Source organism: Uloborus diversus, chromosome 6 (assembly GCF_026930045.1).
Source record: "Uloborus diversus isolate 005 chromosome 6, Udiv.v.3.1, whole genome shotgun sequence".
In the NCBI taxonomy this organism is placed as follows: domain Eukaryota; kingdom Metazoa; phylum Arthropoda; class Arachnida; order Araneae; family Uloboridae; genus Uloborus; species Uloborus diversus.
The window spans coordinates 138,753,120-138,780,877 of NC_072736.1; the positions used below are offsets into that span (position 1 = coordinate 138,753,120).

The window sequence follows — 27,758 nt, forward strand, 5'->3', positions numbered from 1 at the left end:
TACGCTACCTTGCGATGATTTACAAAATTACAGAAAAAGGTAAAACATTGCGTTCCACGCGTGTCTATTGAGGTAAACATAGGCAGTTTGTTATGAGTATATATTTAACATTCCCATGTGTCTTAGATTGCTTTTAGCAACACAAATTGATTTGTACCTCAATGGCATTCTCGAGCTTCTCAAAATAATGTAAGTTTTCATCATCTCTCCCTAAAAAGTTGAGTTGATTGTTGGAAATAGCGAAAGTGTAAATAGAAGAAAACTCTGGATTAACAAACTTCGCATCGACATGAAATTAGCGACGAATATGTTCGTCTGTTTGAAGCATTTCATTTAAAAGAGGGTAAAGTGTTTTACCAGGTTAATTTTTTTATCGTTTTGTGTGAATTTGTATAAATATGAGGTTTTTATTTTATCTAAAGCTCGAAAGGAGGATTTGATAACATTAGCTGAAGAATTAGGGCTTTCATCTCTACTTATTTTAAAAATTATTAATTTAACTGACCTTATTTTACTTCAGCATTTAGTTGGAATGGACAGTATGCAAAATATATTCTTGAAAATATTGTTGCAGAACGGAATGAAAAAATTTCACCGAGAGAAAGAATGTTCAGAATTTGAACTAGCAAAAAACAAAAGCTAAGAATTTTAATCGCTAAAATAGTGCGCCAACTTTACTTTATTGCTTACATTATCGGATTATCGGCTGAAGAGTTTCGAAAAACATGTGTTTAGGGTTATAGTTTTAGTATTGTGCTAGCAAGGAACCTAGCGAGATTTCGCTTATCAGTTAAACCATTTTTTACGATAAAAGTGGAATAAAAAGGTAGAAAGGTTATAGAATTCGATAACGTTGGATATTTCCTGTTATTTCTCGGCACAAAGGTATTTATTTATTGCTTAACAAACTACATGTTTTGCATTAATTTCTAACGTTTAGTAATGCTTCTTGATTTCTCATTTCTTTCTGCGTGGACCAGAATATCCACAAGACTCTAAAAACTAATTTCAAAATAATAAAACAAAAAACTCATACATACAAACAAAAATTACTAGACTTTTTTGCATTTTATACGATACGGCATGCGTTTGTTTTACCTTTTTCATCCACCATTTGACGGTGGCTGCAGTGCTTCCTATAGTTTATTGCAGTTGCGAATCAATTTGTTTCCTGTGGCTCCCAAAAGTCTTCGTACACCTACGACTTTCAACGAAATAGGCCCCAATCCATTGGTTAGAATTAATATTTCGGAATAGGTATTTAATTATAAGATCTATGATCAATTTTTAACAAAACAACATAAAAAGTTTTTAAAAAATATAAAAACTTAATTTTTTAAAAATCAAAAACCAAAAAGTTCCGGAAATTTTATCTCACAAAAGTCTTCGTACACTTTATAAAATGTCTATATATTGTTGAATAATCTAACTTTTGATTAGATTATTAATTACTAGAATATCATACAGTATTCATAACACTTTTTAAACGTCTTGGAATAGATTTCATTCTTTTTCTTTCTTTTTTTTTGCGTAATTTCTGAGTAAGTGTTCAACCACACTTCGAGTCTTACTGTTTCTAGCTCTATTTTCGTTTAAAAGCCCTATTTTCGAAATCTAGCCTCCAGATATCTCTAAATACGTTACATTAAGTTAAAATCTGGAGATTGAGGGTTTTATTTTCTAAACTTTAGGACAATTTTCGAGGCACTAGACGCAAAAGTTGAAAACCGTGTGCTTCTTATCGTTATCTTGATAAAAAACAAAGTTGTTTCCAATAACCAAATTTTTGGCTAAGAGTTCAAAATTGGTTTTTAAAATATAAAACGGAACAGCATGATTCATTATTTCATCAAAAAATTACAAACTATCAAGTCCTGATGCTGATATGCACCCTCACACTAGATCACCTCCACCGTACTGATTAACTGATCCAAATAAGTTCTTAAGATTAAGTTCTTAATTTTTTCTTTTACTTACAGTTTAACAACAATTTAACCAAAAATGGTGAATTCAATTTTATATGTAAGTAAGACGTAATTCCAAAACGTTTTGGGCATATTTATCATTGATTTTGCGACGAAGAGCATAAGCTTTCTGTTTTTCGCACGATCAAGAAAATTTCTGCGGGAAGAGGTCCCATTTAATCCAGCTAATCAGAGAACTTGGCGAACAATTTTAGGTGAAAATTAAATGTAAAATGTTTCACTTAACTCTGCAAAAACTTTGACAGCACTCAAATGTGTATTTTTCATAAATATTTTTACTGTAAATCTCCGATCGCGCTTTGTCAACTTTACCGGTTGACCTCTTGTTACCTTGTTTTCGGTCCGATTCTTTTCTTTAAAGCATTTTATCAAGCACTTTACTATAGAATGAAATAAATTAAGTAATTTAGAGACATTTCAAATCCATTTACCATTACTGTGAAGAAAAAATTCAAATTTCGAATGGTGTTTGTGGTTTTTACGAATACCAGCAACTTTAAAGTAATAAGCACAATATTCAGGAATAAATAAACAAAAAATTAAAGCCAAATGACTTTTAAGGGTCAACACAATGCAAAAATAATCAAAAAACGACATGTGATCATTTTAATCATGAATTTATTCGAAAATATTTGAGTGTACGATGACTTTTGTGGCGTATTATTTCTCTGTCTCTCCATTTTTTTGACCCATTTCAAAAAGATCAGTCAATATTTTGAAAAAACTACAGGGTTTTATTTAGAACTAATGGTACCCGCACGGCTTTGCCCGTAATAGAAAATTAAAAGGTCTTTTGGTTCGCCTGTATATTTATAAATAATGTATGGTGAATTTTCTCGCCAATTGGCTTGTACCAATGTTACGGTCCCACGTTATGATAATTTCGTAATTTACTCGTCCATCTTATGATATTTTCGTTCTTAAAATTGGATTGGAAAAAGAACCACATCGAATTTTCGAAAAATCACTTCGAGGTGCACACCCCCATGGTACAAACTAACTTTGTGCCAAATTTCATGAAAATCGGCCGAACGGTCTAGGCGCTAGAGATCCTGACAGACAGAGATCCGGACAGAGGACATTCAGCTTTATTATTAGTAAAAAAATAAAATGAAATGAAATAAAATAAAATAAAATAAAAATAAAAAGATAAAGATGACATAGGAATGATGTGAAAAAATATTGGACTTCATATTCGAATTCAGTTTCGCGTTATTTTGTTTTTACTAAAAAATTTCAAAGTGTACGAACACTTTTGGGAGCCACTGTATATGCAAAATGGCAACAGGAAAGAAATAAAAATTCCTGAAATGGAGATATTAATTGACGTTTTAATATCTCCACTAACTGAAGTCGTATAATTACGAGATTGGTTTTATTGTTTTCTTCGGAAACTTTCGAATCGATCGGTACCTGGATTGATTCTCGACTCGCAACGATTCTCGTTTCAGACGGACAGACTGACGGACGCGAACCGATTTGAATAGTATAGATTACTTTTAATGTACTTAATATTAGCGGGGTAGTTGAAATCTTTCATATTATTTCATCTACTGTTGCTGTTAAATAAAATGTAGTGAACTACCTTTTAAAAGGCTCGGCGTTTTAAAGTCGTAATCTGTACTGATTGCGGAAGCATACATACGCATTGAGTCAAAATGGCCGACCGTGTGAAGAGCAAGCAACGTGGAATTTAGAAGATTCTTTTATAGATTTTGAAAGTAAGTTCATGAATTTTGCAAAATTGAAAATATTTTCCTGTTTTTATAGTAGTTACTGTTATTTCTATAAGGTACAAAAGTTGAAACTTGAAAGAAAATCAAGGCATAAAAATGGTTTGGAATAGTAAATTGGCCCATATAATCATGAATATATGTTTCGTAATAATTTCCCATATTTAAAGGAGACAGCTTATTATTTTACACAAGGCATTCTTAAATTTTTGGGCTCTGCGCCCCCCTTTAAATATTAATGTGAGTTTACGCCCTCCCCCAATCAGACCGGCATATCTCACCCCGGCAAAGAAAGTGACACAGCACAAAATATGATAAAAACGTACTCTAGCTGCAGATTAAAAATCTAAATTTAATACTCTCTCTTACCGCAAAACTCTCAGAACGTTAGCTAACGTACCTGGTGCGTGGTGGCGTACAAAAATAACCAATACTGAAACATCATTAAATTTTCATAATTTAGAAGAAAATTTTTCGAACTAAAAGTGTGCAGTAGTTTAGACAAGAAAACTTAGCAGATAACAGCATTTTTACGCGTATTGTAATATTTGAGACAAAATCACTAAAATCTACCATTGCGTAAAACCTTGATTTTCTCGAATTCTGTTTTTTTTTTGGGGGGGGGGGGGGGTCGTCACTTTCCCTGTCCGGGTGCGATATGTGGTCAATACAAGACTACAATCAAAATTTGAAACTGAAGCCAACGGGATAGCTGAAGCTGGTTGTTAAATAAAAATACAGGTAATTTCGTAAACAAAATTTGATATTGCTAAATATAACTTTATACTGAACATAGTTATTAGAACACATGAAATTAAAGAACTAAATACGAATAAGTTGAAATTTATGTAGGACCTAGGTGAGGCTGGCATGTGTGTGTGTGTTTTATGCCAGTCACTTTCACAACAGTAGGAAGTTTACTACTGTTTGCTCTCTGAAAGAATTTGAATATTAGGTTGTAACGTGTGAAAATTATTACTCTGGTCACTTTTAATGTCTATCCTTGCTCAATATTTTGACTTTATGGTAGCTAATGCTACAAATACAGATTCGCTTGGATATGTTGATAAAAACCGCACTAAAAACTTCAAAATTGGTGATAATGTCAAAAATACTTACCCGTAACCTCAAAGTTGAGTGAAATATAATTAGTTTTACCTTATTTTTTGAAGACATTCACGTATCCTTGAAATTATTCTATGCCCCCCTATGGTCACGTCACCGGGTTGAGAACCCCTGTTTTTAAACCATTTTTAAGGTTTTTTTTTCTTTCAATCTTCAACTTTTTACAATTGTCACCTCAAAAGTAATTTAATTGTTACTACATTGCGAAAGTAATTTATAATCACTACATTAAGGAAACAGTTGTAGTTTCCCTCTATAGCCCTCGTGCTCCATAACTAGCGACTCTGATTTTTTAAACTTTTTGCTCTATCTAGCTTCCATTGGCACGACGACTACAACAACAGTTATTGTTGTTGAAGACACAGACTGCATTTTCTCAAAAATATTTGCAGTTAGCTATATCTACTAAATTAGTTATAGTTGTAGTTAGCTGTATTTGTGCAAATGTAGTTGTAGGTGCATTTAACTACAAACAAAATGTAGTCTTTCCGATCTCTTTCATTGAACTTTCAAGTACTGTTGGTTTAGGACTATAAACCTACAAAAAATAGACTGCATATGAAAGAACACACAGACTCAATTCACCTCAAACCAGTAAACTAGTCAAATTATCAGATCCTGTGAAATCAACTATCGATTCTAAAATTTTGGCTGACTTACAAATCTTAAGAAGTTGACCATTTTTGAAAAACCTTTATGTTTACGCAGAAATCTTTGTGAGTATTGCAACTCAAAACTTAATGTATGTAGTCGAACGTAATTTGCTACATATGTGCCCCCTATATGAACTTGTTTGCTAATTCCTAAGTTTTTGGTATACCAATTTCGATAAGGAGCAGATAAGGCAATCAACAGATTTTCTCAATAAACAATAGTTATCTCTTAAAAGGTATTGTGAGGATGCAAGTAGAGCTTAGTAAACCTTGATGTGAACAGGTACTCATTTGTTTCTATTGCTAATAATCGCTTCAAGGAACGTCGACATTGGACGTTTTTTTCGTTAAGCGTGACCATTCTATGTCAATAAGTAATGCAAGGGTTCAAAAAAAAAACTGGAAGGACACCAGATAGGGACTAATATTGATTAGGTTTCGGTAGTAATCTCAGCAGAGGAGTAGAACCTTTTGAGATATATAGAATGTAAATTCCAAAGTTATAGAAGAAAGTTTGATAATGACCACAACATACTAGTTTGATTTTGTTTTCATAATCGAGTTTTTAATTTAAAACATCGTTGTTAAGTGATCACAATTACATCTTTACTAGTGGATAACATGACTTCTCCGTCTTGTATGTTTATGTTTTAATGAACTTACACATGCATATCATTGTTTCTTGAAAGTACTAGTTTATGAATAAACGAAAAAAAAAACTACTGTAGGTTTTTAGAAATATAAAATAAAATATAGAAAAATTGAAGAAAGGAAATTTATTCTGAAAATATATTTTACAATATTCAGCTATATTTGTTGACAACAGTCTTGATCCAATCAGCCTTGGTAGCAGCATTGGAATAAATTGTCTTCGAATCCGGTCCGGTGCAAAGACCAGTCATCATATTCGAAGTTGTCCCAGTGCTTGTGGCGCCAAAAACAAACCATCTCCCGCCAAGCAAGCAAGCAAGTGGACCTCCACTGTCTCCCTGTTAGAAAGAATTTGAAGTTAGGCACGCTTTTCCAAAGAAAACACGGAGTAGTTTTTCCCTGAAAATGATTCCCGGTTCCCCTGTTTTTTCAATTTGTTCTGAAACTAGTTTCTGCCTGAAGATGAAATAAACCGTAATTTTTGTTCTTCTAATGAATCGCAAAAAGTTGCATCATAATTAAAAATATTATTATTTTTTAAACATGAATCGTTTTGGACGGCAGTGAAACATGAAATTCTGCATTGAATTGACTGATTGCAAATATCCCGAATGAATCTTGTACAAGGTAAGATTAAAAGTTATCCCCTTAGTAACGGAAAGAAAATTCCTATAGAAAACTTACCGTTAAACCGGGCAACATTGCAAACATTTTATTTCCTTCTTGTAATTTTTCTACAAGCACCCGGAGAAACTACAGTAAGTTGGGACAATCCTAATCTGGTAGCATTGTGAAGGCTATACAGATCCTAATCACAGTATTACGGCGTTGCCAGGTTAGGTTCGCCCCAACTATTAGGTATACCAACTATACAAATATATCGAGTTCAGTAAAACCTGTGAAGTTGACCACCTGTCTAAGTTGACCGATTTTTCATGCACGGAATTGGCCCTTATCATATAAATCAACCTTTGTAAGTTGACCACCTGTTTAAGTTGAGCACTAAAGTAGTGCACCGCAAGTGGTCAACTTACACAAGGTTCACTGTATAAGACAAAAAAAATGGTTAAGCTACAACTATTGGGGGTAAATTTGATATTTTCGGGTTTAACTTTGTGCCATTTCATGTGTTTTAATATATTTTACGACTATAATGTTTTAATAAAAAAGTATATGTCCTAATGCTGCACTCTGCAGGTAAGGTAATAGTATAAGTTTTGCACTTTTTTACTTTGTAGAATAAAATGGCAACACTGCACACAGTTCATTGTACACTCCAATAATTCTTCTTATTATTGGTGGAAGAATGCTCAGATTGGAAGTTTCGCTATTATCCCAAGGGTCAATTTGTTTGGGGAATACGGGTGTTAGTGGCTGAATGACATTGAATTTGGTCAGTAACTCATTTTCAACTGGTTTTGTAACTATTATTTTTAAATTATGGATAGCTATGCAATATTCGAAGAGTGTTTTTTCAATTTAGATCTCTATTGATGCAATAAAATTCTTACAAAATGTTAAATGGATAAATTGTGAAAAAGGTTACCTTAAATTCTGCGACAGCTTTACAAATCGAATACTTAACGCAGTGCTGTTTAAGTCGTTGGATGTGACTATTGTAAAATTGATGGGGAAGTCGTGGGGCTGAAGGTATACATTTGCTACAAAAACTGGATGCACGTGTTTTAGAGTTGCGAAGAGGAGAAAAAAAAAACTACGTAATAAAATTAGGGTATTTTATATCAACTTGCCCCTAGCGCTATTTTCTAGGTTAAAGGAAAGAGGTTTTTTTGTTACTCTGAAAAAAGCATATGCAATTTTAATACAAGCTTATGCTTTATAATTTTTCTTTTATTTATTTCATCGTTCGTCCAGTGAATTGTACGTAAAACTTCTTTCAATCTCGATGCAATTTAGATCCTTGAACAAAATCCTCAACTGAAAAGGATAAGGTATTGCTTTTACGGCTATATCAAATTTCGATTTCAACAAGAAAAGGGAAAAAAAGAGAAGAAAAGGAAAAAAAAATTATACTTATGGGAGGGGTGTGGAGGGAAGAGAAGAAAAGCACTCTTATTTATGTGAATATTATTTGCACTAGAGGCACCTAAATATGTTAATGCTATTATTAAATACATTTTCAAGGCTTTTCATCTTTTTGAAATACACATTAACTTAAAAATTCCAAGTAATTATCAATATTTTTTAATTACAAATTCTCTAATCAATATAAAAATTTGCCATTGTTTCCCAAACTATATCTGATTCTGTTCTGCCATTGTTTCACTATTAAATTGAGAATACTACACATTGTATCAGGCTACATTTTAAAATATAATTTGCAATTTAATATCGAAACTACCGCAGGCACGGCAAGACTTCTTACCAAAGGAAAAACTGAATAAATTCGACAATGAAAATATATTAGTTTTAATCTAGTTTATATCACGTTTAGCTAATTTAAGTTTTAACTTATTTTGTCTTATTAATTATTTTTTTAAGGTTTTATCCTACTGATTATTCAACCCGATTCTATTTTGTTTTTTCTTCCCAAACTATTATCATCATCATTTTCTATTTTGCACTGAATAGGTAAGCCATAAATAAGACATTGGTCTTGCATCGAAAAATTGTTACTCCGTGAATAAAATTTCCATGTAGAGGCACCTTTACCAAAATAAAATTTCATTCGATTATTCGTCTCTCTCAATTTCGAAAAAGTTCCAAATAGATCATAATTTTTCCAGTAATTATCAGTTAAAACTGTGGAAGAAGACAAAAATAGTTGATTTAATGTATCAAAAATTATTTGAAACTGCGTTTACTTAATTAACAGCATTGAAAATGTTAGCTTCAATAAAATTTCTAACATTTTTAATAAGTGCTCTAAGTCATAGACATTTTTAAAACGTCTCAATTTGGTGTAAAGACTAGACGCATGGAGGTTTTGAATTCTTGGAATTTATATATTACTGCTTCTTCTTCCGTAACTTGATGTCCGTTGGTTTTTATGATTTGTGTATTTTTGTGTTTAAAACTTGTATATATAAATTATTGTAAATTAATGAAACTTATGCATTTTTATGCAGTGCTATAAAAACACTTGTCAAGTGAATTGGCAAAGCAACATGATGATAAACTCCCAACAAAAAATAAATAAAATCTCGAAAAATGCAAAAACCTAGAAAACAACTCCAGGAATACTTGAAATTTGGGTTTAAAATTAATTGAAGTTACGTAAATTGAATAGAGTTAACAGTAAAAAGTAAATTAGTTAAGTCAGTTGGTTCAATTTTTTATGTGTGCATTTTATCCTGAACATAAAACTTTAAATTTTTTTTTTTTAAAGTTTAGCACGGTTTTTTGCAAATCGTTAAAATCAAGTTCTGCGGAATATTTTTTCTGGTATAAAGAAAAATTTAAAAATCCGTATGAAACATTTTTCTCAATGCTTAGCTATTTTCTACTAAATATATTTAACGCTTAAAGTTTGTGTTATACGTTGATTGGATTAAATGCTATAGGGCTCAGTGCACATGTCAGATCGTTGGCTTCAGGCGATGGGTACGTATCCAACCCTCGTTCTGGATGAATTTTCACTATATGTTGTAAATTCTTTCACATATGAAATATGTATCAATAAACTGATTGTTAGGGGGGCTAAAAGCAAAAATTCGCATAGCCCTCGTTCTGGTCAAAAGCCCCAGCAGAACCTCCAAGTGTAAATGATAAATGTTAGATGAATGGCACAGCTCCAGAAAAAAGTAACAAGAAACAATTTGTTCAGGAACAAGAAATCCTTTTATTCATAATATTTACTGATAAAACCAGATTTTTTTTTCCCATATTTTTTCGTTGGTTTCAGCAATCGATGGGTGCTACTAATCAAGTATTTTATGAATATTTATCAACAGTGGTTCGCACCCAATCCACTTTATCGGCTATATTTGCATAGACACTCATTGACTCGGGTCCTGTGCATAAACCCGTCATCATGTTTGTAGTGGTTACAAAACTAGCAGCTCCATGGACAAACCATTTGTCTCCTTGTTTGCAAGAAAAGGGTCCGCCGCTGTCACCCTAGAACGAATTAATTGACATCTGAAGCATGAATTTGGTTGTTAAATGAACTGCGAATTTTATACAGGTTAGTGATGAAGACTGAGTGTTTATTTTGTACAGGGTCCATGAATATAACTAGTTTACTTCATAATTATAAAAAAAACCATTTTATTAATTAGAATTTTTTCTTAAATTATTTAGTTAGGTACATATATAAAGTGTTGCCTTATACAGTTTTGAGTATCCCGTCAGGTTGGTGTTATCCTGTATTGTTCATATGCTGACAAAAACGATTCCTGGCGGTTTTCCTGACTCTTGCTGTGATATCTATATGGGTATGCCGGCAATCTCTGCCTAAATATTTTCAATTTTAGTTAATCCAGATTTTTTTTTCTTGAATGCGAAATAAAGAAGGCAGTCTGTAATCAATTTACCGCTCGAAACCGAAAGGCCGACAACTTTTATCCGCGCGCAATCTTTTAGCGTAACGCCAAAAAATTCTCTCTTTTTCAAATCTAATTTTAACACATTAACAAGTCTCTAAATAAATTTTTTCAGTGTGGATTCTCGGGAAAAAATACATACGAAACATCGCAAGACATCAAAGATAATTCGAAATTTAGGCTTCTTGCATAGGTTGAAGACGAAAATCAAAAAATAAATAAATACATAAAAAATAAATAAATAATAATATTTCAAAAAAAAAAAAAAGGCAATGGCACAACTATAAATAGAAATCGATTTAGGGTAGAACGAGTTCGTTTTTTTTTTGTAGCAAAGTAGTCTGCCCACGGATTATATGGAATTGGCAAGCGTCCAGTTAAGACGAGTCTATCCGAATGAGGGGGGGGGGGGGAGTAAAAAATTTGATGCTCGTGTTCCGCTCATTTGAATCTGACTCTGCTTGATTTAGAAGCTAACATACATCTGGAAAAACTAACATCCCTGAAGACTTAATAGATAGATCCATTAAACCAGATGTTTGCCTTTCCATCTAATTGGAGGTCAGAATCTTTGAGAACTTTTGTTTAGAATATAATATTGTCAGTTAAAGTTTCTTACGTGACATGGAGAAGCCTTTGGATTAGCAACACAAATTTGTGTCTTCACGTCATAACTGCAAGTCGCTGTAGACTGCACCTTCTGCAACTGTTGCTTGAGTGCTGCTGAGCCTCCAGTACCTAACGGTAATTAATTCAATATTAGCTTTATTTAGTTAAAATGTTAATATTTACAATTATTTTCGCTTGCAATTCAAATATTATTTTCTTTTCTTACATTTAAATTTTAATTTCATTCGACTATTATTTTCTTTTGTTGTATTTAAATATTCACTTCAATCAACTTTTATTTTCATTTTTTAAAAAATTCTTGGAAAAAATCATGCGTTAAATAATAATTAATAATTTAAACTGGAGGGCCTGCATTTAGTCAAAAAAGGAAACGTTTTCATTCAATTCTTCTAATACAAAAATGTTTGGATTAATACCATTGCTTTAAAAGCCCGGTTAAAACTCAATAGATTTGTTTCACGTTTTCAATAGGGAAAAATGTTTCGAGTTTACCTCTCGTCTCGCCCCATCCTGTGACGTAACAGTCCATTCCGGGTGTTAACGTCGTACCTAAACTCGGCAAACAAGCGGGCTGAACACCATCATTGAATTGCACTGGAGCATTAAGTTTGACCAGGGATATGTCATGGGTAAATGAAAACCGCATTGTCTGAAAGGAAAAAGAAAGTTCATAATTCAACAAGTAATTGCTTCCTGTATGTATGAATTTAAGGTTTTAAAAAGCAATGAAAAGCTGTTATATTATTTAGAGCCTTAAAAAAAAATTCTAATTTTTTTTTATTATTTTGTTTTATTTTAAAAATTGACAAGTTGTGATAGATGATGATATGAACTTTCATAAAACAAATTTGGATTGTCACTATATTACTGTAGTAAGAAAAAGTGTAATTTCTTTTGTTTGCTTTTACGTAGTAAATTTTCTTACAAAAGTATTCTGTTACGTTTTCTTCTCTCTTTTCAATTTAAAGCAAGCTTTTGCAAAATTCTGTTCGAACGGTAATAATAATTCTAAATTTTACAAATGCAAAACCTTTATGAGGAATAGTGTGTTTAATAGGTAACATTTAGGTCTTAAAATTAGGTTTAATATTCTACAATGTTGCCTGGAAAATAAGTAAATATAATCAGGCGTCTTGGTCTTTAAGTATGACCTTTTGCAAAAAGTCCCGAATTCATTGTCGAAATAGTACCTTCTTAATAACTTTTCAGTTCAACTCAATTTGCTCTTTAAGGTTTTGTAACACTTTAAGGAGTAAAAGTTAAAGTGTTACAAAAGTAGATTTATTTTCAAGCAACATAAGCTATTCATTCAAGAGAAATACAAAACTTTTGGATGACTAATTCCGTCGATAGCAAAGCAATAATTGAATAGTTAGTTGGTTTGAAAGTATGTGTCTTAAATCTCAGGGTCAACTATCTGGTATTCAATAGGACTTTGTTTTTGAAATGCATTTTGAGAACATTACATTGTTTGTGATTAAAGCGACGAAATATGATGTTTCTAATATGAGTAATTGGGTTTTCATTGGTTCCTGGCCATTTGCGGTCCTAGTGCATTCCCCAAGTAATGGTATTCATTCTTTCATGTGTATTCTCTATCAACGAATAACCATTGCCATTTTGAGAGTTTTAGCACCCAGTTTCTCACCAGATAAAAACCGAAACATCATCTAGTAGCAAAAGAACAACTTACATCTTCTCCTTCTAGGTCAGGATAGGCGATGATTTTTATTGCTCTCCTAACCTGCTCATATTTCGTCTTATTCAGAGGGCTGTGCGCACCCAAGTGAACTTTGACACCATCAGGCGCCCTCCTATAAAAGGTTCGAAAATTAGACAAGCATATAAGCTTTTTGGTGAAAGGATAAAGTAAGATTTCGGTTGTGAGTTGAATGATATTGATGACAAAAATAACAGTAATGATGGTAATGTTGAATATATTATCATTATTATATTAGTTATTTTATCATTATCACTATTTGTATATTAGTTTATATCATCATTATCGTTATTATTAGTATTATTTTTATATCATTTTCTGTAGATTATTATTATTGATATCACCATTATCATTAATAATAAATTTTCGCCAGTGATAAAAGCGCCAACTCTCAAAGTACTCATTGGGGTCACTCCTGGGCGTCTGTGCAAGCAGAAAAATATTGTTAATACTTTGAAATCTCGAATATATATACTCCGTAACAAAATTCCGTTTTTGCTTCAGTTTACCCAGAAATGCAAACGACTTGCAGTGAAAACCAGGGCATTTATAAAAGCTCCACCTCCAAAAGTGATCACTGGGTTCCCTCCAGGACATATGTACAAGAAACAGCTAGAACTTAGTAACACTCCCTAATTGGATCGCGAAGTGTATTGGATTCGGACTATTATTAACTTACCCACACAGGGGCGGACTGGCCCGACGACCTATAGGGCCTCTGGCCGATGCGCCATCCCTCCTATGCGCCCTAAAGTAAAAACACCTTTTTCTTCATTTTAATAATTTTATTTCATTTATTTATTTTTTTGGTGCAACTTTCTTTCTTTCCTTCTTTTTTTTTTTGCGCTTGCAAAACTGTGTACCATCTTTTTTTTTTGTGCCTTTTTAATTTTTTTAAACTTTTTTTTGCGCCCTTTAGAAGCTAAGGTTGGTGCCCTCTTGCGGGACCCAGTCTGCCCCTGACCCAGCAATGCAGTGACTTGCAGTAAAAATACATTGAACATTGATAAAAGCTCCGCCTACAAAAATGCTCTTTAGCCGTGTTCCCATCAAACTTTTGTACCTCGAATTTCCCTGCTCCAACTCCGAAAAAAGCCGGCCGTCAAATTCACCGTTCAAGTGCGAAAAGAGCTTGTACATTGTAAACGAGAAAGTGGTTTTACCCAGCATCCTTAGCTGCTATCACCAGCTAGTAAACAAACGCGTTTCGCGAAGTGCATTCTGGGTAAAAAAAAAACTCCGCATTTACTCCAGTCGAAAGCAAGAGGAAAAAAGATCCACATTTACCCGGGAAATAACCGGAATGCAGTTCAAAGCAAGTTTTCTCCGGGGTAGAAAAGGTTTATGTGAACGGGGCTATAGGGCTCACTTCTGACCCAGGACTTACGAATACAAGGGCTAGCTCGTTCCTTTGATCTTTTCATCCGCCGCCAAATGGACAGCGAGAGGAGAAAACTCGTTTTTGACGTCATCGGGTACACTCCGCGGGACAATTTCCACAGCGTATGCCCAAAGAACTGTGGTATGCCTTAGCTAAAATAGAATTTAAGAATTTTTACATTTGTACAAGGATTGTTGAAGAGGCAGTTGAAGGGGCCGAGGCCACTCCCAGACAAGGCTAAAAATCACTCATTATGAATAAGGATATGAATATTGTTTTCAAGGTTTGATTTTAATTTGGAAATATCTCATAACATTTGACTAGGGCTTCTTCAGATCCTGCGCTAAATCTGTTGACAGGTTATTTTCCCTTCACGTTAAGCTAAAGTAGACATAAAGGTCACATTTTTTAGAATCGAAAATATTTGTGGGTAATTATGTTTGAAAGTATTGAAAATGCCTTCACGTGCTGATGGCCTAGTTATTGAAAAAGTTCTAGAAACTTAAGTTTTCCCTCAAGATTGTCAAAGAGCTCAAAACACACCCAAAAAATTAGAAATACAACCTTCTTTTCTGTTTTGAAATGCTTTTTTTTTATTTTATTGAATACTAACTTTGAAGTTGCTTCAATAAATAATTGGGGAAGAATTTTAAAAAGTTAAGATATAGAGCAAGACAAATTTTATAAAATGTGGTATGCGAAGTTATTTTTTAATGCTGGATTTGGTTTAACCCTATCACAATGCAACTTTATGATATTTAATTAATTTAGTAACTGCACTGTGAGACCGTAATAAATTTCCTTCAACCGTAAAATTATAATGCATTTAGATGTAATGCACGAAATTTCTTTATAAATATTATTCAATAGATTTAACTTAACAATTTCTTGAACACTGTATCCCCATGCTTAAAATATATAATAATTCGCATTGATGCGACAATGACTCAAAGATGGGAGAAGGGAGATGAAAAATGAGCACTATATCGTGATTATCTCAATCGTGTATCTATTTTAGTATAGGAGCTTTTTTTTTTGTGATTATTTAAAGCTTCCAAATCAGATACATTAGTGTTTTTATGATAGTACAAAAGCTAGGCCATTTAATTGTTCTTCTGTATTGAAAGACCAATTTCCTGACCCATATAAAAAGGCTATTGAACTTTTTTCTCGAGTAAGAACATATGGAAGAATCCGATATTTGAATGAAAAACTTTCTGACGACAAAAGGTAAGCCGGCAATTTTTTTTTTTTTAAATGGACTTTATCACAGAAGAAAACTTTGTAGAATATTCGGAAAGATTTCATTTATTACTGTAACGTAATGTTTTGTAGAATTCAGACATGAAGAAATTTTTCAGTCTACAAATAAGTTAGCTTTATAAATTTGGTGATAATCATTGAAACTTAAAATTTGGTTTACGTTGCTAAATTTCAATTTGTTATTTTTAAATTGAAGTAATTAAAATACTGATTAGCAATTTCAGTAAACACCTATTAATCTGGACTTCGCTTTATCCGGACAACCATTTGAATGTACATACGGTGTAAATAAAGAACGCGTTAGCGCAATAATGTATTTTTGTAAGGCTGTATTTTTATTTTTTTAACTTTTTCTAATACAGCTTTATATTTCATTCTCTTGAATTAAAAACACAATTTTTACTGTGTTCAAGTATTTTACTTATGTATATTGGTTCATTTTATAGGTTATTTTGCTTAATTCGTTTTAAACAATCTAGAAGACCTGGATCCTCTCTTAGTCTAGGTTAATGAGGTTCTACTTCAGTTTTCAAAAACAACGTTTGTTAAGATTCTTGGTCAGAGTTATAGTTATTCGTAAAAAAAAAAAAACACTTCCTCTAAAAATTATCGGCAGTATTTATATTCAAAGGAGGTATCACGAAATTCAAATATGTTTAGTTATTCCTTATATCTATCTTATCTCTTTCATTTTCTTTGAGACAAGTTTGAAATAAAAATATTATTTTTTTTTTTAAAGTCTAAACTGACAAAATTATGTACACACAAGAGGAAACTTGACAAGCATAGTAAATTATTTTCATTTCTTTATAAGCTCAATTTTATTGTGCAAAATATCCGCTTTCTACCCCATTAAAACACGCATATTGGATAAAGAATATCCATAACTAAGCAAGAGAAACTAAAAATTTGTATTGTAGATTTTAATTATGTTTATAGTTTTTAGTATCGCTTATTAACTTGTCGATGGGACTCAAAACATTTACCCTTGTATTTCATTTCTTTTGAAGCTTAACCTCAAAAAACTTTTGAACATAAAAACGGGAAAAGAGAGTGAAGAATTACGCGCGCACTCACTATACAAAATTCAAATGTCCCAGATCGAGTCTACCCAGTGACGTCACTGGCACTTTCCCCCTCGTTCCTTCTTTCGCGGCGCTAAGACCCAGCCCTTCTATCTTCTATAGTCCTGCTTCTGACCATGTGTACAAGAAGCAACTAGAACTTATTAACAGTGTGAACTGTCGTTCATACGCCGTAATTGGTTTGTGATAATTATTAACTTACCCAGCAATACAGTGACTAGCAGTCAAAACCCATTGGGCATTGATAAGAGTCCCGCCGCAAAAGTGTCCATTGGGTTCGCTCCAGGACATCTGCAGGGATGCTTGCCAAGGCCAGCTGTTGGGTCGAGCTATATCTCCTCCTACCATGCGATCTGAACCGTTGAAGATTGTATTTGGTTTTATGGGAGTAACTCCGCACTCAGAAGGCGATGTGACAATTGGGAAACCTAAAATGGAATCAAAGTTCTATCTTTACTAATAATAAAGCTGAAAGTCTGCTGTGTATCTGGATCTCGGGATGTCTGTTATGCGCATAGCGCCTAGCCGATTGGGCCGATTTTCATGAAATTTGGCACAAAAATAGTTTGTAGCATAGGGGTGAGCAGCTCGAAGCGATTTTTTGAAAATTCGGTTTTGTTCTTTTTTTTGTTAAAATTTTAAGAACATTTTACCTAGCAAATTATCATAACGTGGACGAGTAAATTACCAAATTATCATAACGTGGAACCGTAACATGGGCGATCAAATGAAGGTAGCAAATTGGCGAGAAATTCATCATCCATTATTTGTAAATGTACTGGCCAATCAAATGTCCTTTTAATTTTCTACTACGGGCAAAGCCATGCGGGTACCACTAGTTCTTTATGAAACAAGAACGCTGAATATTAATAAACTACAGTGAAACCCAATTCCATGTTTTCCAAGGAATTAGTTATAAAAAAAGTAAAATACTTTAAATACATAGAGAGCAAAAATTAAGTAGAAAAAAGCCTAAAGGTAGTTTAAATGGCTCTTGCAAAAGGTATGACATCTACATTTTTCTAAAAAAGTTTTTTCCTGGGGGGGGGGTGAGCAAGAACGGTCTTTCATTATTTATAAGCTCTTCAATGTAATATTGAAAAAAAAAGGGCGAGCTGTACGGTTCTTCTCGTTCATCTTCATCGGCAGACGAAAAGTTTTTACGCATTTTGACGTCATTTCTGTACAGAACAAATGATTTTAAAATGTCCAACAGTGGGTCCGCAAACAGTGAGAAAAAGAAGAAACCAGTTTCAATGGTAGGGGCCTGTGAAATGTATTTCTGTTTTCATGGATTTCATAAACGTGGATTATTGCTTCAGCAATGAAATATTTCCGCCACTCATGCTATGGCGCGAGTTTCATTGTTGGTGACGTCAGAGCGTTACTCGATCAGTAATTTTGACTATTATTTATATGAGGATTTCCAGTTTGTTTTTAGAAACGATGAACATTACTTGTTTACATTATCTAACATTTAAATATTGATTTTCAGTAACGTTCCATTAACGTACCACAATTTTCTTCATCTGTTCCATCGCCACAATCATCAACTCCATCGCATTTCTTTTCGTTCTTGTAACAGTTACGGTTACTGCAGACAGTGTATCCCGACTCGCAAAGACCTGTAATTGGTGAAAAAAAAAACAAAGCATTAGTTTAGGGTTCTTAAAACGTTTTTTCGTAAGTCAAACAATTCATAAGTTTAAGAATGGTAGGAAGGGCAACCTTTGATTTTTGTAAATATTTGCGACAGTAGAACTAAAACTGATGTGTGAAAACAAGTGATATCGAAGATAGAATGCAGAAAATTTGCTGTATGATTAATATGTTTTAAGCTTCAGATTGATTTTCAATTTCTCATGTGCATAATCAAATTTTCCATAAACAAATTCAACAATAAGGTAAGAAACATATATACTAATAATTATTTTCATTGCTAATAGCTTTTATTTGCAAGTATGTAAATACAGTTTAGTTTGCAAAAAAGGTTCGATTTGCAGTGAGCTCGAATTGAACAGGATCATATAAAATACAAAAATTGTTTACTATTGTAATTATAAATTGATACTACAGCATTTTACGACATATTTTTAATCACTATTTTTTAAAAATATTTTAAATTTTATTTTCCAAAAGTTGTAATCATGGAATATGTGAGTGTCTTGGTTAAATTGCTGAAGATGATTTCATCACCATGTACGGTTGCTTGAAATAATACGTAAGATTTTATTTGTAGTTTTTAGTTTTATTACTCGTAGTTATTTCCAAAGAAATTTAGTTAACGTATTAAGAGTTCCGCGGATGTTCTTTCGCATACTCTCCAAAAATTTGGATATCTTCACCATAGAATTTTTTTATTACTGTCTGGAATTACTTCAAAATGAACCAAAACTACAATAATTTAAAATGAATTACTGATTGACATATCTATTTGGCATAGTTAAGAAGCCACTAAAAATATTTATTCCTAGTTACTAATAACTTAAATAAAAATCAGTTTCTGGGAATCCATCAGCTATGTGGTATATGTTAAAATAACCAATGCCATGGGGGCATTTTATTAGTATTTCATTCAGATTGAATATACTGCATACATTCTTGGTTATTTTTAAATTTTTAGAAATAAAATTTCAATTAATTAACCGTTTGTGTAAATACTGTTTAAGGCTTTCACGGCCGGCTTTAATATGGGGAGATAACATTTCCGGGTTTATTGGCAGTGGTCTAATTGGAGTAGAAATTCCAATGGAATTTCTACTCCAATTAGACCACGGCCAATAAGTCCGGAAATGTTATCTCCCCATATAACCGTTTGTGGTACGGTGGCTTCTTTAATCCACCAGTTGTTTTTTAGGCGATTGATACAGCGAAATCAACAATTAATTTGAGTGAAAATAAAAATACAAGTGGTCTCAAATGAAGCCAGCGAGCTCCAAAGGGTTTAAAGGGAAGAAAGTCGTAACTTGATACCACTGCTGCGTAAATTTCTTACACGTAAACTATTACGGTATCCTTCTTCGGTCCCTCTATTTCTCTTCTTCATATTTTTTTCTATTTTAAGGGAGGCGGTAATTAGAGTACAGTATTACTTCTAGTAATTAATCATGCAGTAAAACCTCGTTTATTCGGCCCTCGTTCATCCGGATTTTCGAATAATCCAAACAAATTTGAAGAATTCATTTATAATTATATTTCCACTCATATAACAAATTACAACCAAGATAGCAAAAATCTAACTATAAGTATGCCAAACATTAAATTTTTATTTTGATTAAATAAACAGCTTCTTCCTAGATTGTACCATAAATTATGGTAATCTAACTAAATCAGAGCGTAGAATATAAGCCCGCCGTCATATGCAGTGACGCCGTGGTTGAAACAAAAGACAGGAGAGTAATTCGTTGCTAAGAAAGGATAATTTTGTAAAAAGTTTTTTACAGTGTTGTTATCAATATTATATAATTTGGTTACGAAACATTATTTTAGACCGTAATAAACTGTAAGTGTAGGTTGCTTTGCTTATTAAAAATAGGATTATCCGAATTTTGGTTATTCGGATTGCCTTTGGTTATAGTTAGACCACATAAACAACATATTGTATGATAGAAAAATAAATTAATGACTGATCGTTACCGAGGTTAATTCCAGACTCGAAAGTTGCAACGAATCCTCTTCCTCCTGCCATGAAATCCGTCTGTATCAGTAGTCGAATTTCATTTTCACCTTCGTTCGAAAGAATAGGGTAGGGTTTCTGGGATCCGCAGAAGATGCCCAAAACGGACTCCTTGTCTTTACCGTAAATGACTAGCCTGTCTTGCATGCAACTACCTGAGGCTTGTAGATCGAAGTCCTCAAAAGTCATCTTAATTCGCTAAAGAAAAAAAAAAGTCCTATTGCATAAATAAAAAGAAAATATTTAAATAACGACAACTTACGATAGGGGATGATGCGGTTATAAGACAGAAACTAGTTTATTCAACTTCTTTTTCATACAAAAAATGAATATATTAATAATACGTTTTAAATTAAACTAGATGACCTGTGCAAAACATTAGCACTCGAAATTTATAACCCTGCTGTAAAATACCATGTAAAAGCACCCTATGTAAAAACTCGAATATTTCCCAGTTAGAAAATTAAACTAAACTCAGTGGTGCAACAGCACATGGGGGTCAAGGTCTGTGCCCATCTCAGTATTTGTGACTCAGGGCTCTAGGGTGACAGGCAGATGTTCCGGTTTGGTGGTCAGCCTAACGCGAAATCCCCAGTGTTTAGTTCATAAGCAGGCTTGGTACTCATTTTATTGACCTACTGAAGGGATAGAAAGCCGAGTCGATCGTGGCCAACATGGTAATCAGGTAGAAAATTACCGGACTCAATAACTCACGAGCTAGTTTCGATAATGACTTAAATATGCGTGATCTGTCACAGTTCAGTATGCTTAATGAACTTAGCTGTATAAGAACTGTTGGCTAGATTAAAAAATAAAAAAATTAAGAGCATTTCCGCTGCATTAATTTTAATACATAGATGTTATCTTCAAAATGCTTGCTTAAAAAATGCTATAAAGGCAGGCCACTCGAACAGAGACTTGACCCCGGGACCATTCGGTTGAAAGTTGAACACTCTATCAACTGAGCTATCTCGCCCTCCTTTTTAATTATCTAAGCGGAAATTTGTCATTTAACCGAACGAATCCATCCGGTTTCTTTAAATTAATATTTTTTGTAAATAAGTACTGTACACAATAAAGTTGTATTTTTAATTCAAGAGAATGAAATATAAAAACTACATTCGAGAAATTTGCAAAAACACAAAATACTTCCTACGGAAGAACATTACTACGCTAACTCGCTTTTATTTATACAGTATGTTGAAAACTACAGGTAAAAAAAAAAAAATCTTCTAGATAACAGGACACCCCTCAATATTTTTAGACTAGTAGATAGTAATATACTGGACGAATTTTAGCTTATTTCAACTGAAAGAGGGTGCTAAACCCCCTCCCCCCAACTTCATAAGTATGGGGAGGGGGTTAAAAAATACATTGAACTTGAAAAACAATGCTACATATTATAATATACACTAGTAATAGGCATTTACATGGCAATAAAATAATTATTTATAAAAAAAAAAAAAAAACAGCTGGGGAAATTAAATGTTTCTAAATTTGTAGCATTTTTTTATGCTACGGCTAATGTTAAATTGAGGGGTCATTGAGCACCGTTTAGTAAGAAGCTAAAACTTTTGTAGCATATTGCTATTATTAAGTCTAGAAAAAATAGGGGGTGTCCTGGACTCTAACTAAAAAAAATATATATATAATTTGAACCTCTCTAATGTACATCTAAATAGCTGTTTAGATTAAAAGAAGTCATGTTTAATGGGATCCGGGTTAATGAGGGTTTACTGCATCTTTTATGGTTTGTTAATATGGGAGAATTACTTAATACAGCTTGACTTAGCATATATTTCGTACTGAAAAATAATAAACTGAATCAGAAATGTTGTAAACTAGTTTCAAGACATTACTTACAGTTCCTGGTGGGGATCGTATTCTGTACTCGCACCACAATCCATTGTGATATTCAGGCCGCTTTCCATAGTAAGGACTGGTGACGGTTACTTTGTTCGTGGCATCGTATTCATACAATATGTGGCATTGAAAGTCATCCCCGCCATCACCATCATCCCAATCACCAGCTGAGAGAAAAAAAAAAAACATTGAACTACAGTAGACCGTTGTTTTACGCGGGTTTATTTTACGCGGTTTAAGATTTGACACCTTTATTTTATTTCACGCGGATGAGTTTCGGTTTTACGCCGATGTGGCAATGCAAACAGATAACATTTTCCCCTCTTTCAAATTCCAAACTCCTAAAGATTGCAGATTACGCGTAAACAACTGCATTTTGGTTTGCTAATACTCGAGCTGGGACCACTGGAGACATTTTATGCGATTGGTTCCAGAACTCTTTCCAGAAGTTGCGATTGGTTCCAGAACTCTTTCCAGAAGTAAAGTAATTAAACTCACACAGCTCAGAACTCACTGAAAGAAGAGCTTTTAGGAGTGATAAAGGGGGACAAAACCAACGAGGATACCGACGTCGGTGACGCACAACCGAAAACGTTTACATTGAAATTTTTGAGCCATTCCTAGACAATAGAAATGATCTGATTTGTTAGTGATGGAAGATTCTATCACGGAAATGACGCAAGTGATCATGGATGCGTTAATGCTCTGAGAAGAATTACAGAGAAAAATTCTTAATGACTGCCGAAAGGCTATCATAGCCAGCTCCTCTTTATAAACAGGACACGAAATTAATTTATGTTTTCCTTAAAAAGTCCATATAAGTACACATTAAACTTATTATACAATTCGTCATCACTAGAATGAAGTATTTTGTTATCTACGGAACCAAACCCCTATTTTAAGACTAGTATTAGGTCTCAATTTACGCGGTTTCGATTTATGCGGCATTTCTGTGGAACGTAACCCCCGCGTAATACGAGGGTCTACTGTAATACCGCTCCAAAAATACAGGCGTCTCTCGTATAACACGGTTAATACGTTCCGTGTAGTATCGAACCCGTGTTATACGAGACTTTTTTAAGAATAACTTTTAAACTTATTTTTTACACTAGTTAATCATGTACATAGTAAAATTCATGTCACTATGTATCGTGTTGCATCGAAACTGTGTGTCGTGTTATATCGAAATCGTGTTATACGAGACTTATAAATAATGTGAATCAAGGGATGTGTACCGTGTTATATCGAAACCATGCTTCATAAAAACAAAGTAAAAACTTATTAGAGTAATTATCAAACATTAAGAGAATGTATTAAACAAAAATGAAATTCAATCTTTTTCAAACATAACTTTCGTGTTATATCAAAACCATGAAGTATTAAATTCAAGTTTCGTACCGGTGTAATATCGAAACCGTGTTACAATAATCGCAAATTTGGTACATCGAAACCGTGTTGAACAAGTACCGTGTAATACGAGGGACGCCTGTATACCCGAAATCAGGACTGCAGAGTCGGACTAGAGTCGGAGTCGGGCTGATTTTGGGGGGTTAAAGAGTCGGAGTCTTGAGTCGAAGGTTTAAAGTTACATGAGTCGGAGTCGCTCATTCTCTGCAATTCTACCAGTGCTTGTAGAGTCGGAGTCAGAGTCGGAATCAGGCTTATTTTGGGGAAAAGAGTAGGAGTTGGGAGTCGAAGGTTCTAAAATTTCCGGAGTTGGACTTGGTCATTTTCCCTCCAAATCCGCAGCTCTGTACGAAATACCTCCAAAATAACCTTCAGAGTTCATTCTCCGGTTAAACTACAAACTTCTTACGTTTATGAAAAAGTTTATTTATTTATTTATTTATTTGCAATTTTAGGTGCTTATTTACATTTAAACATGTCAGTATAGTTCCGCCTATTTTAACTTTGATAATCGCCTCATAGTAGGTAAAAGTATATTTTTATCAAAAAATTATAATTCAAAATAGTATTCATTGATGCATCAATTTCTTTCATTCATAGGATGAATTCAAATTATTATGCTATATATATTCTTTAACCATTGATTGCACTATCAATTCAGTTTATTCTACATGTTCAAATAGAAAATCCTAATGTTGAAGAAATTCAACGAAACTGGTCTAACACAGGGAAATTTTCAGAAAAATTAATGCAATTGTAGAATAATGATAGTTGAAATTTGATAGCTGATGTGTTCTAACACATTTCATTTTTAGTGAGATCAAGAACAAAGTTTTTTTTTTTTTTTTTGACTGATTAAACTTCTTAAGCACTATTGTTAAGCTCCGTTAAGATAAATCGTGCTTGAAACGAAGTGATACGTTGAGAATCTTGAATGAGCATGATACGTTGAGAGTGTGTTAGAACATAAGAAATGTATTCTACTTCAGAAAGTTAATTACACTGATATTTTTCTTACTAGGGCAAGAAAATTATATTCAACTGTATTCTTTCATTATTATACGACACTCATAATGTGTCATTTTGTTCTTTCTTTATTTTGTTACTCACCTAGCCTATTTTGTTCTCCATGTTCAAAGGGCAAGTCGGACTTTTGAGGAAATCCTAGAAAAGAGAAAAGGTTAATTTTTTTATATTATTAAACAACCTTTTATAGAGATACTTTTGGTCCTCCACAAGCGTATGTCCCAAATTGAATGTCGGAAATACACCTCAAAAACTTAGACAAGTGTATTTTCACATTTTGCATTGTTTCAAATAAAATACGAACATGAAGAAAAATTGAAAAATTAAAACAACGTGAATTTTTGAAATGTTTCATGGAATATTTCGTACTTTTTTTAAAGTTCAAAATGAGGAACACTCTAAACGTTAATGATCAAAGCGTTAACTACACACAGGGGCGGATACAGAAAACTATTTTAGGGGGGGGGGGGCATGTTGAAGAATAACCTCCTCCCCCCGCCCATAAACGAACCTATGGTTTTAGGTACGAAAAATTTCTGATGATGCTTGGAGGTCAATAAAAAGCATCAAATTGTCCTGGAATAAGGGATCTAATTGGAGATAAACGTTGCAAATTAATTTCATAAGAAATGAAACGAAGTAGTAGTTCAAATATCTACTTTCAAAAATAATTAATGAAATGAAAAGATACTGTAGTCGTTCACATTTTATGCATAAAGTGTTAGAACACAATGCGGACGGAGACTGTTGTTGACGATTTAGGGGGGTTCATGACCCCCGTGACCCTCCCGTTGTGTCCGCCACTGACTACACATCTCTTCTTTTTTCGCCATCTTCTATTTCATCTACAGAAAGTTAATCATTTTATGGGACAGATCACTGTTTTCGTGTATTCCATTCCTCCAGAATGAATTATTAGGTTTAAAGTAACTCTTTATGAAACTGAGATTTTTTACGACTTCTTTTTCTAACTAAAGAGATCAATCTTTAACATGCCGAAATAACATGCCCGAACGCACCTTAAGGGCAAATTTTAAAATACTTGCAATTAGCTAAACCAGAATTCTTTTACATCAATTTTATCCAATATTGATTCATTATTCGTGACAATAATAAAATTTTATTTTATTTGAAACGCAAAACAGGTTTTTATTGTGTGATTGACTCATAGTTCCGTATTAAAAATTAAAAAAAAGTGCCGTAAACATGGTGGGGTTTACTGGAGCATTATGGTCCCCTTGAGAACCGTCCGCTGGATTTCCCAGCTAAAAATATAGAAATACAAGAGCTACGAGGAAAGCCAAAAGAGCCATGTAATACTTGTATCCCAGCTGGTAAAATATTTTGATATTTTGCATAGTTGAGACCAACTTTATTACAGGTGTAGAAATGATCAAGTAAGATTCATCTGTTAAAGAGTAGCAAAGCCTATAGTTTCAGTTGACTAAACACCCAATTTCTCAAAGTACACTTTTTTTTGTTGAATTGAAATAACAATCCCACATGCGTTTTTTAATCTTAGGACCAAAATACGGTGTATGCACTAAGAGGGCGGGGAGGGGGGGAGGACTCTGAAGCCTCTGATTTGCAAGTATTGCTTCACAAATGTTTGTTTTACACGTATCGCAAGTGTTTAAATTTGTGTAGTCTTTTCTTCAAATACAAAAAAAGTTACCACGGTTAAGTAGCCATTGGTTTTCTAGTGTTTGTTTTCTAACAGTTTATTTTAGATTTTATTGCAACAAAGTTCTTAAATTATAAAAAACTATATTTTTGATTTATACTAAAAAATATTGGCATATCAACACTCAATAACAATGTAATTCTTTAGTTGACCGTGTTATTCATCAACACTATAATTTATATAATCTTTTCAATCATGTAATTTACATAATTGTTTTCTTGACAATTATTTATTATAAGTTTTTAATAACTCTAGTAATAAATAGTATTTTTTGTAAATTATTTTACTTCTAGAACAGTACGTCTAGTAATTATGCTTTTACCCCCTCTAGTAAATGTGTGTATTTATCTAGTAAGTATATTTTAGTCCCTCTAGCAAAATATACGTAGTAACACTCAACGACAATGTAATTCTGAAGTAATCAATGAAGCTTACATGATCTTTCAGCATATTTTTTTCTTGATGATTATTTGTTTGAATTTTACTTTTTCTAGTAATTTTAGTATAATAATTTACTCCCTTCAGTAAAATATAGGTAGTAGTATTAGCACTCTATAACAATGTAATTCTGTAGTTGAAAGATTTTTTAAACAACAATGTAGCTTCAACAAATTTTCCCTTGATAATTATTTATTATAATTTTTTAATCCTTCTAGTAAATGCGTGCATTAATCTAGTAAGTATTTTTTACTAAAATATAAATATTAACACTCAATAACAATGCAATTCTATAGTTGAAGGTTTCATTAATCAACAATGTACCTTTCAACATATTTTTTCTTGATAATTAATTATTAGAATTGTTTACTCCCGATTATTATTACCGTTCAATCTGCCTTGCTTTCGGCTAGAAAAATTTAATTTTTTTTTAATGTTTCTAATTTCAGGTGCCAAAATCATTTTTGCTGCACTCAACGTTCTTCTACATAGAATGCTTTTTGCTCAATCCACTTGGACGGGCGTGACGTTTTTACGTATGTATTTGCACTTATCTGTTACAATTTTAAGCTTTGTTTTTCAAGTGTTTTTTTTAATATAAAGAACCAATTTGTAAAATGATATTAAGTGTCAACTTTCTAAAACATATATATAAAAAAAAAACGAATTCGCGTGTGTTGCCGGTGTGACGTAAAAAACTATGAGCGCCAACAAAAACGGAGGATCAACTGTCCTCAGTCTCCCCTAAAAAAATTAATATCCAAAAATGCAAATGAATACACGCATTTTATATGCTCAAAAATATGCATTAAAGAAGTTTATATAACTACTGACCTTTAACAGAAGCAATTAGGAAAATTCCTACTGCTAGAAGCCCGATTTTAGCCATAGTTCTCCACAATTGTCCCAAAAGTGTAGTAATCGATCTACACA

The 27,758-nt window shown here is 33.0% G+C and overlaps 1 protein-coding gene across 2 annotated transcripts; it reads right to left on the bottom strand.

The window, feature by feature from the left end:
• Window positions 1–6,265: 6,265 nt before the first annotated feature.
• LOC129225214 (chymotrypsin-like elastase family member 2A) lies at window positions 6,266–27,754 on the bottom strand. 2 transcript variants are annotated; one of them, XM_054859782.1, is made up of 10 exons: window positions 27,660–27,754; window positions 24,788–24,841; window positions 22,271–22,437; window positions 20,368–20,605; window positions 18,246–18,356; window positions 16,934–17,159; window positions 12,976–13,096; window positions 11,775–11,931; window positions 11,272–11,390; window positions 6,266–6,485 (listed from the first exon to the last, which is right to left on the bottom strand). In XM_054859782.1, exons 1-10 carry the CDS (start codon window positions 27,712–27,714, stop codon window positions 6,300–6,302), a joined length of 1,434 nt encoding a protein of 477 aa, XP_054715757.1. In that variant the 5' UTR covers window positions 27,715–27,754; the 3' UTR covers window positions 6,266–6,299. The 2 variants fall into 2 exon arrangements, with proteins under 2 accessions (XP_054715757.1, XP_054715758.1); XM_054859783.1 differs by lacking the exon at window positions 6,266–6,485 and adding an exon at window positions 9,943–10,227.
• Window positions 27,755–27,758: the final 4 nt, after the last annotated feature.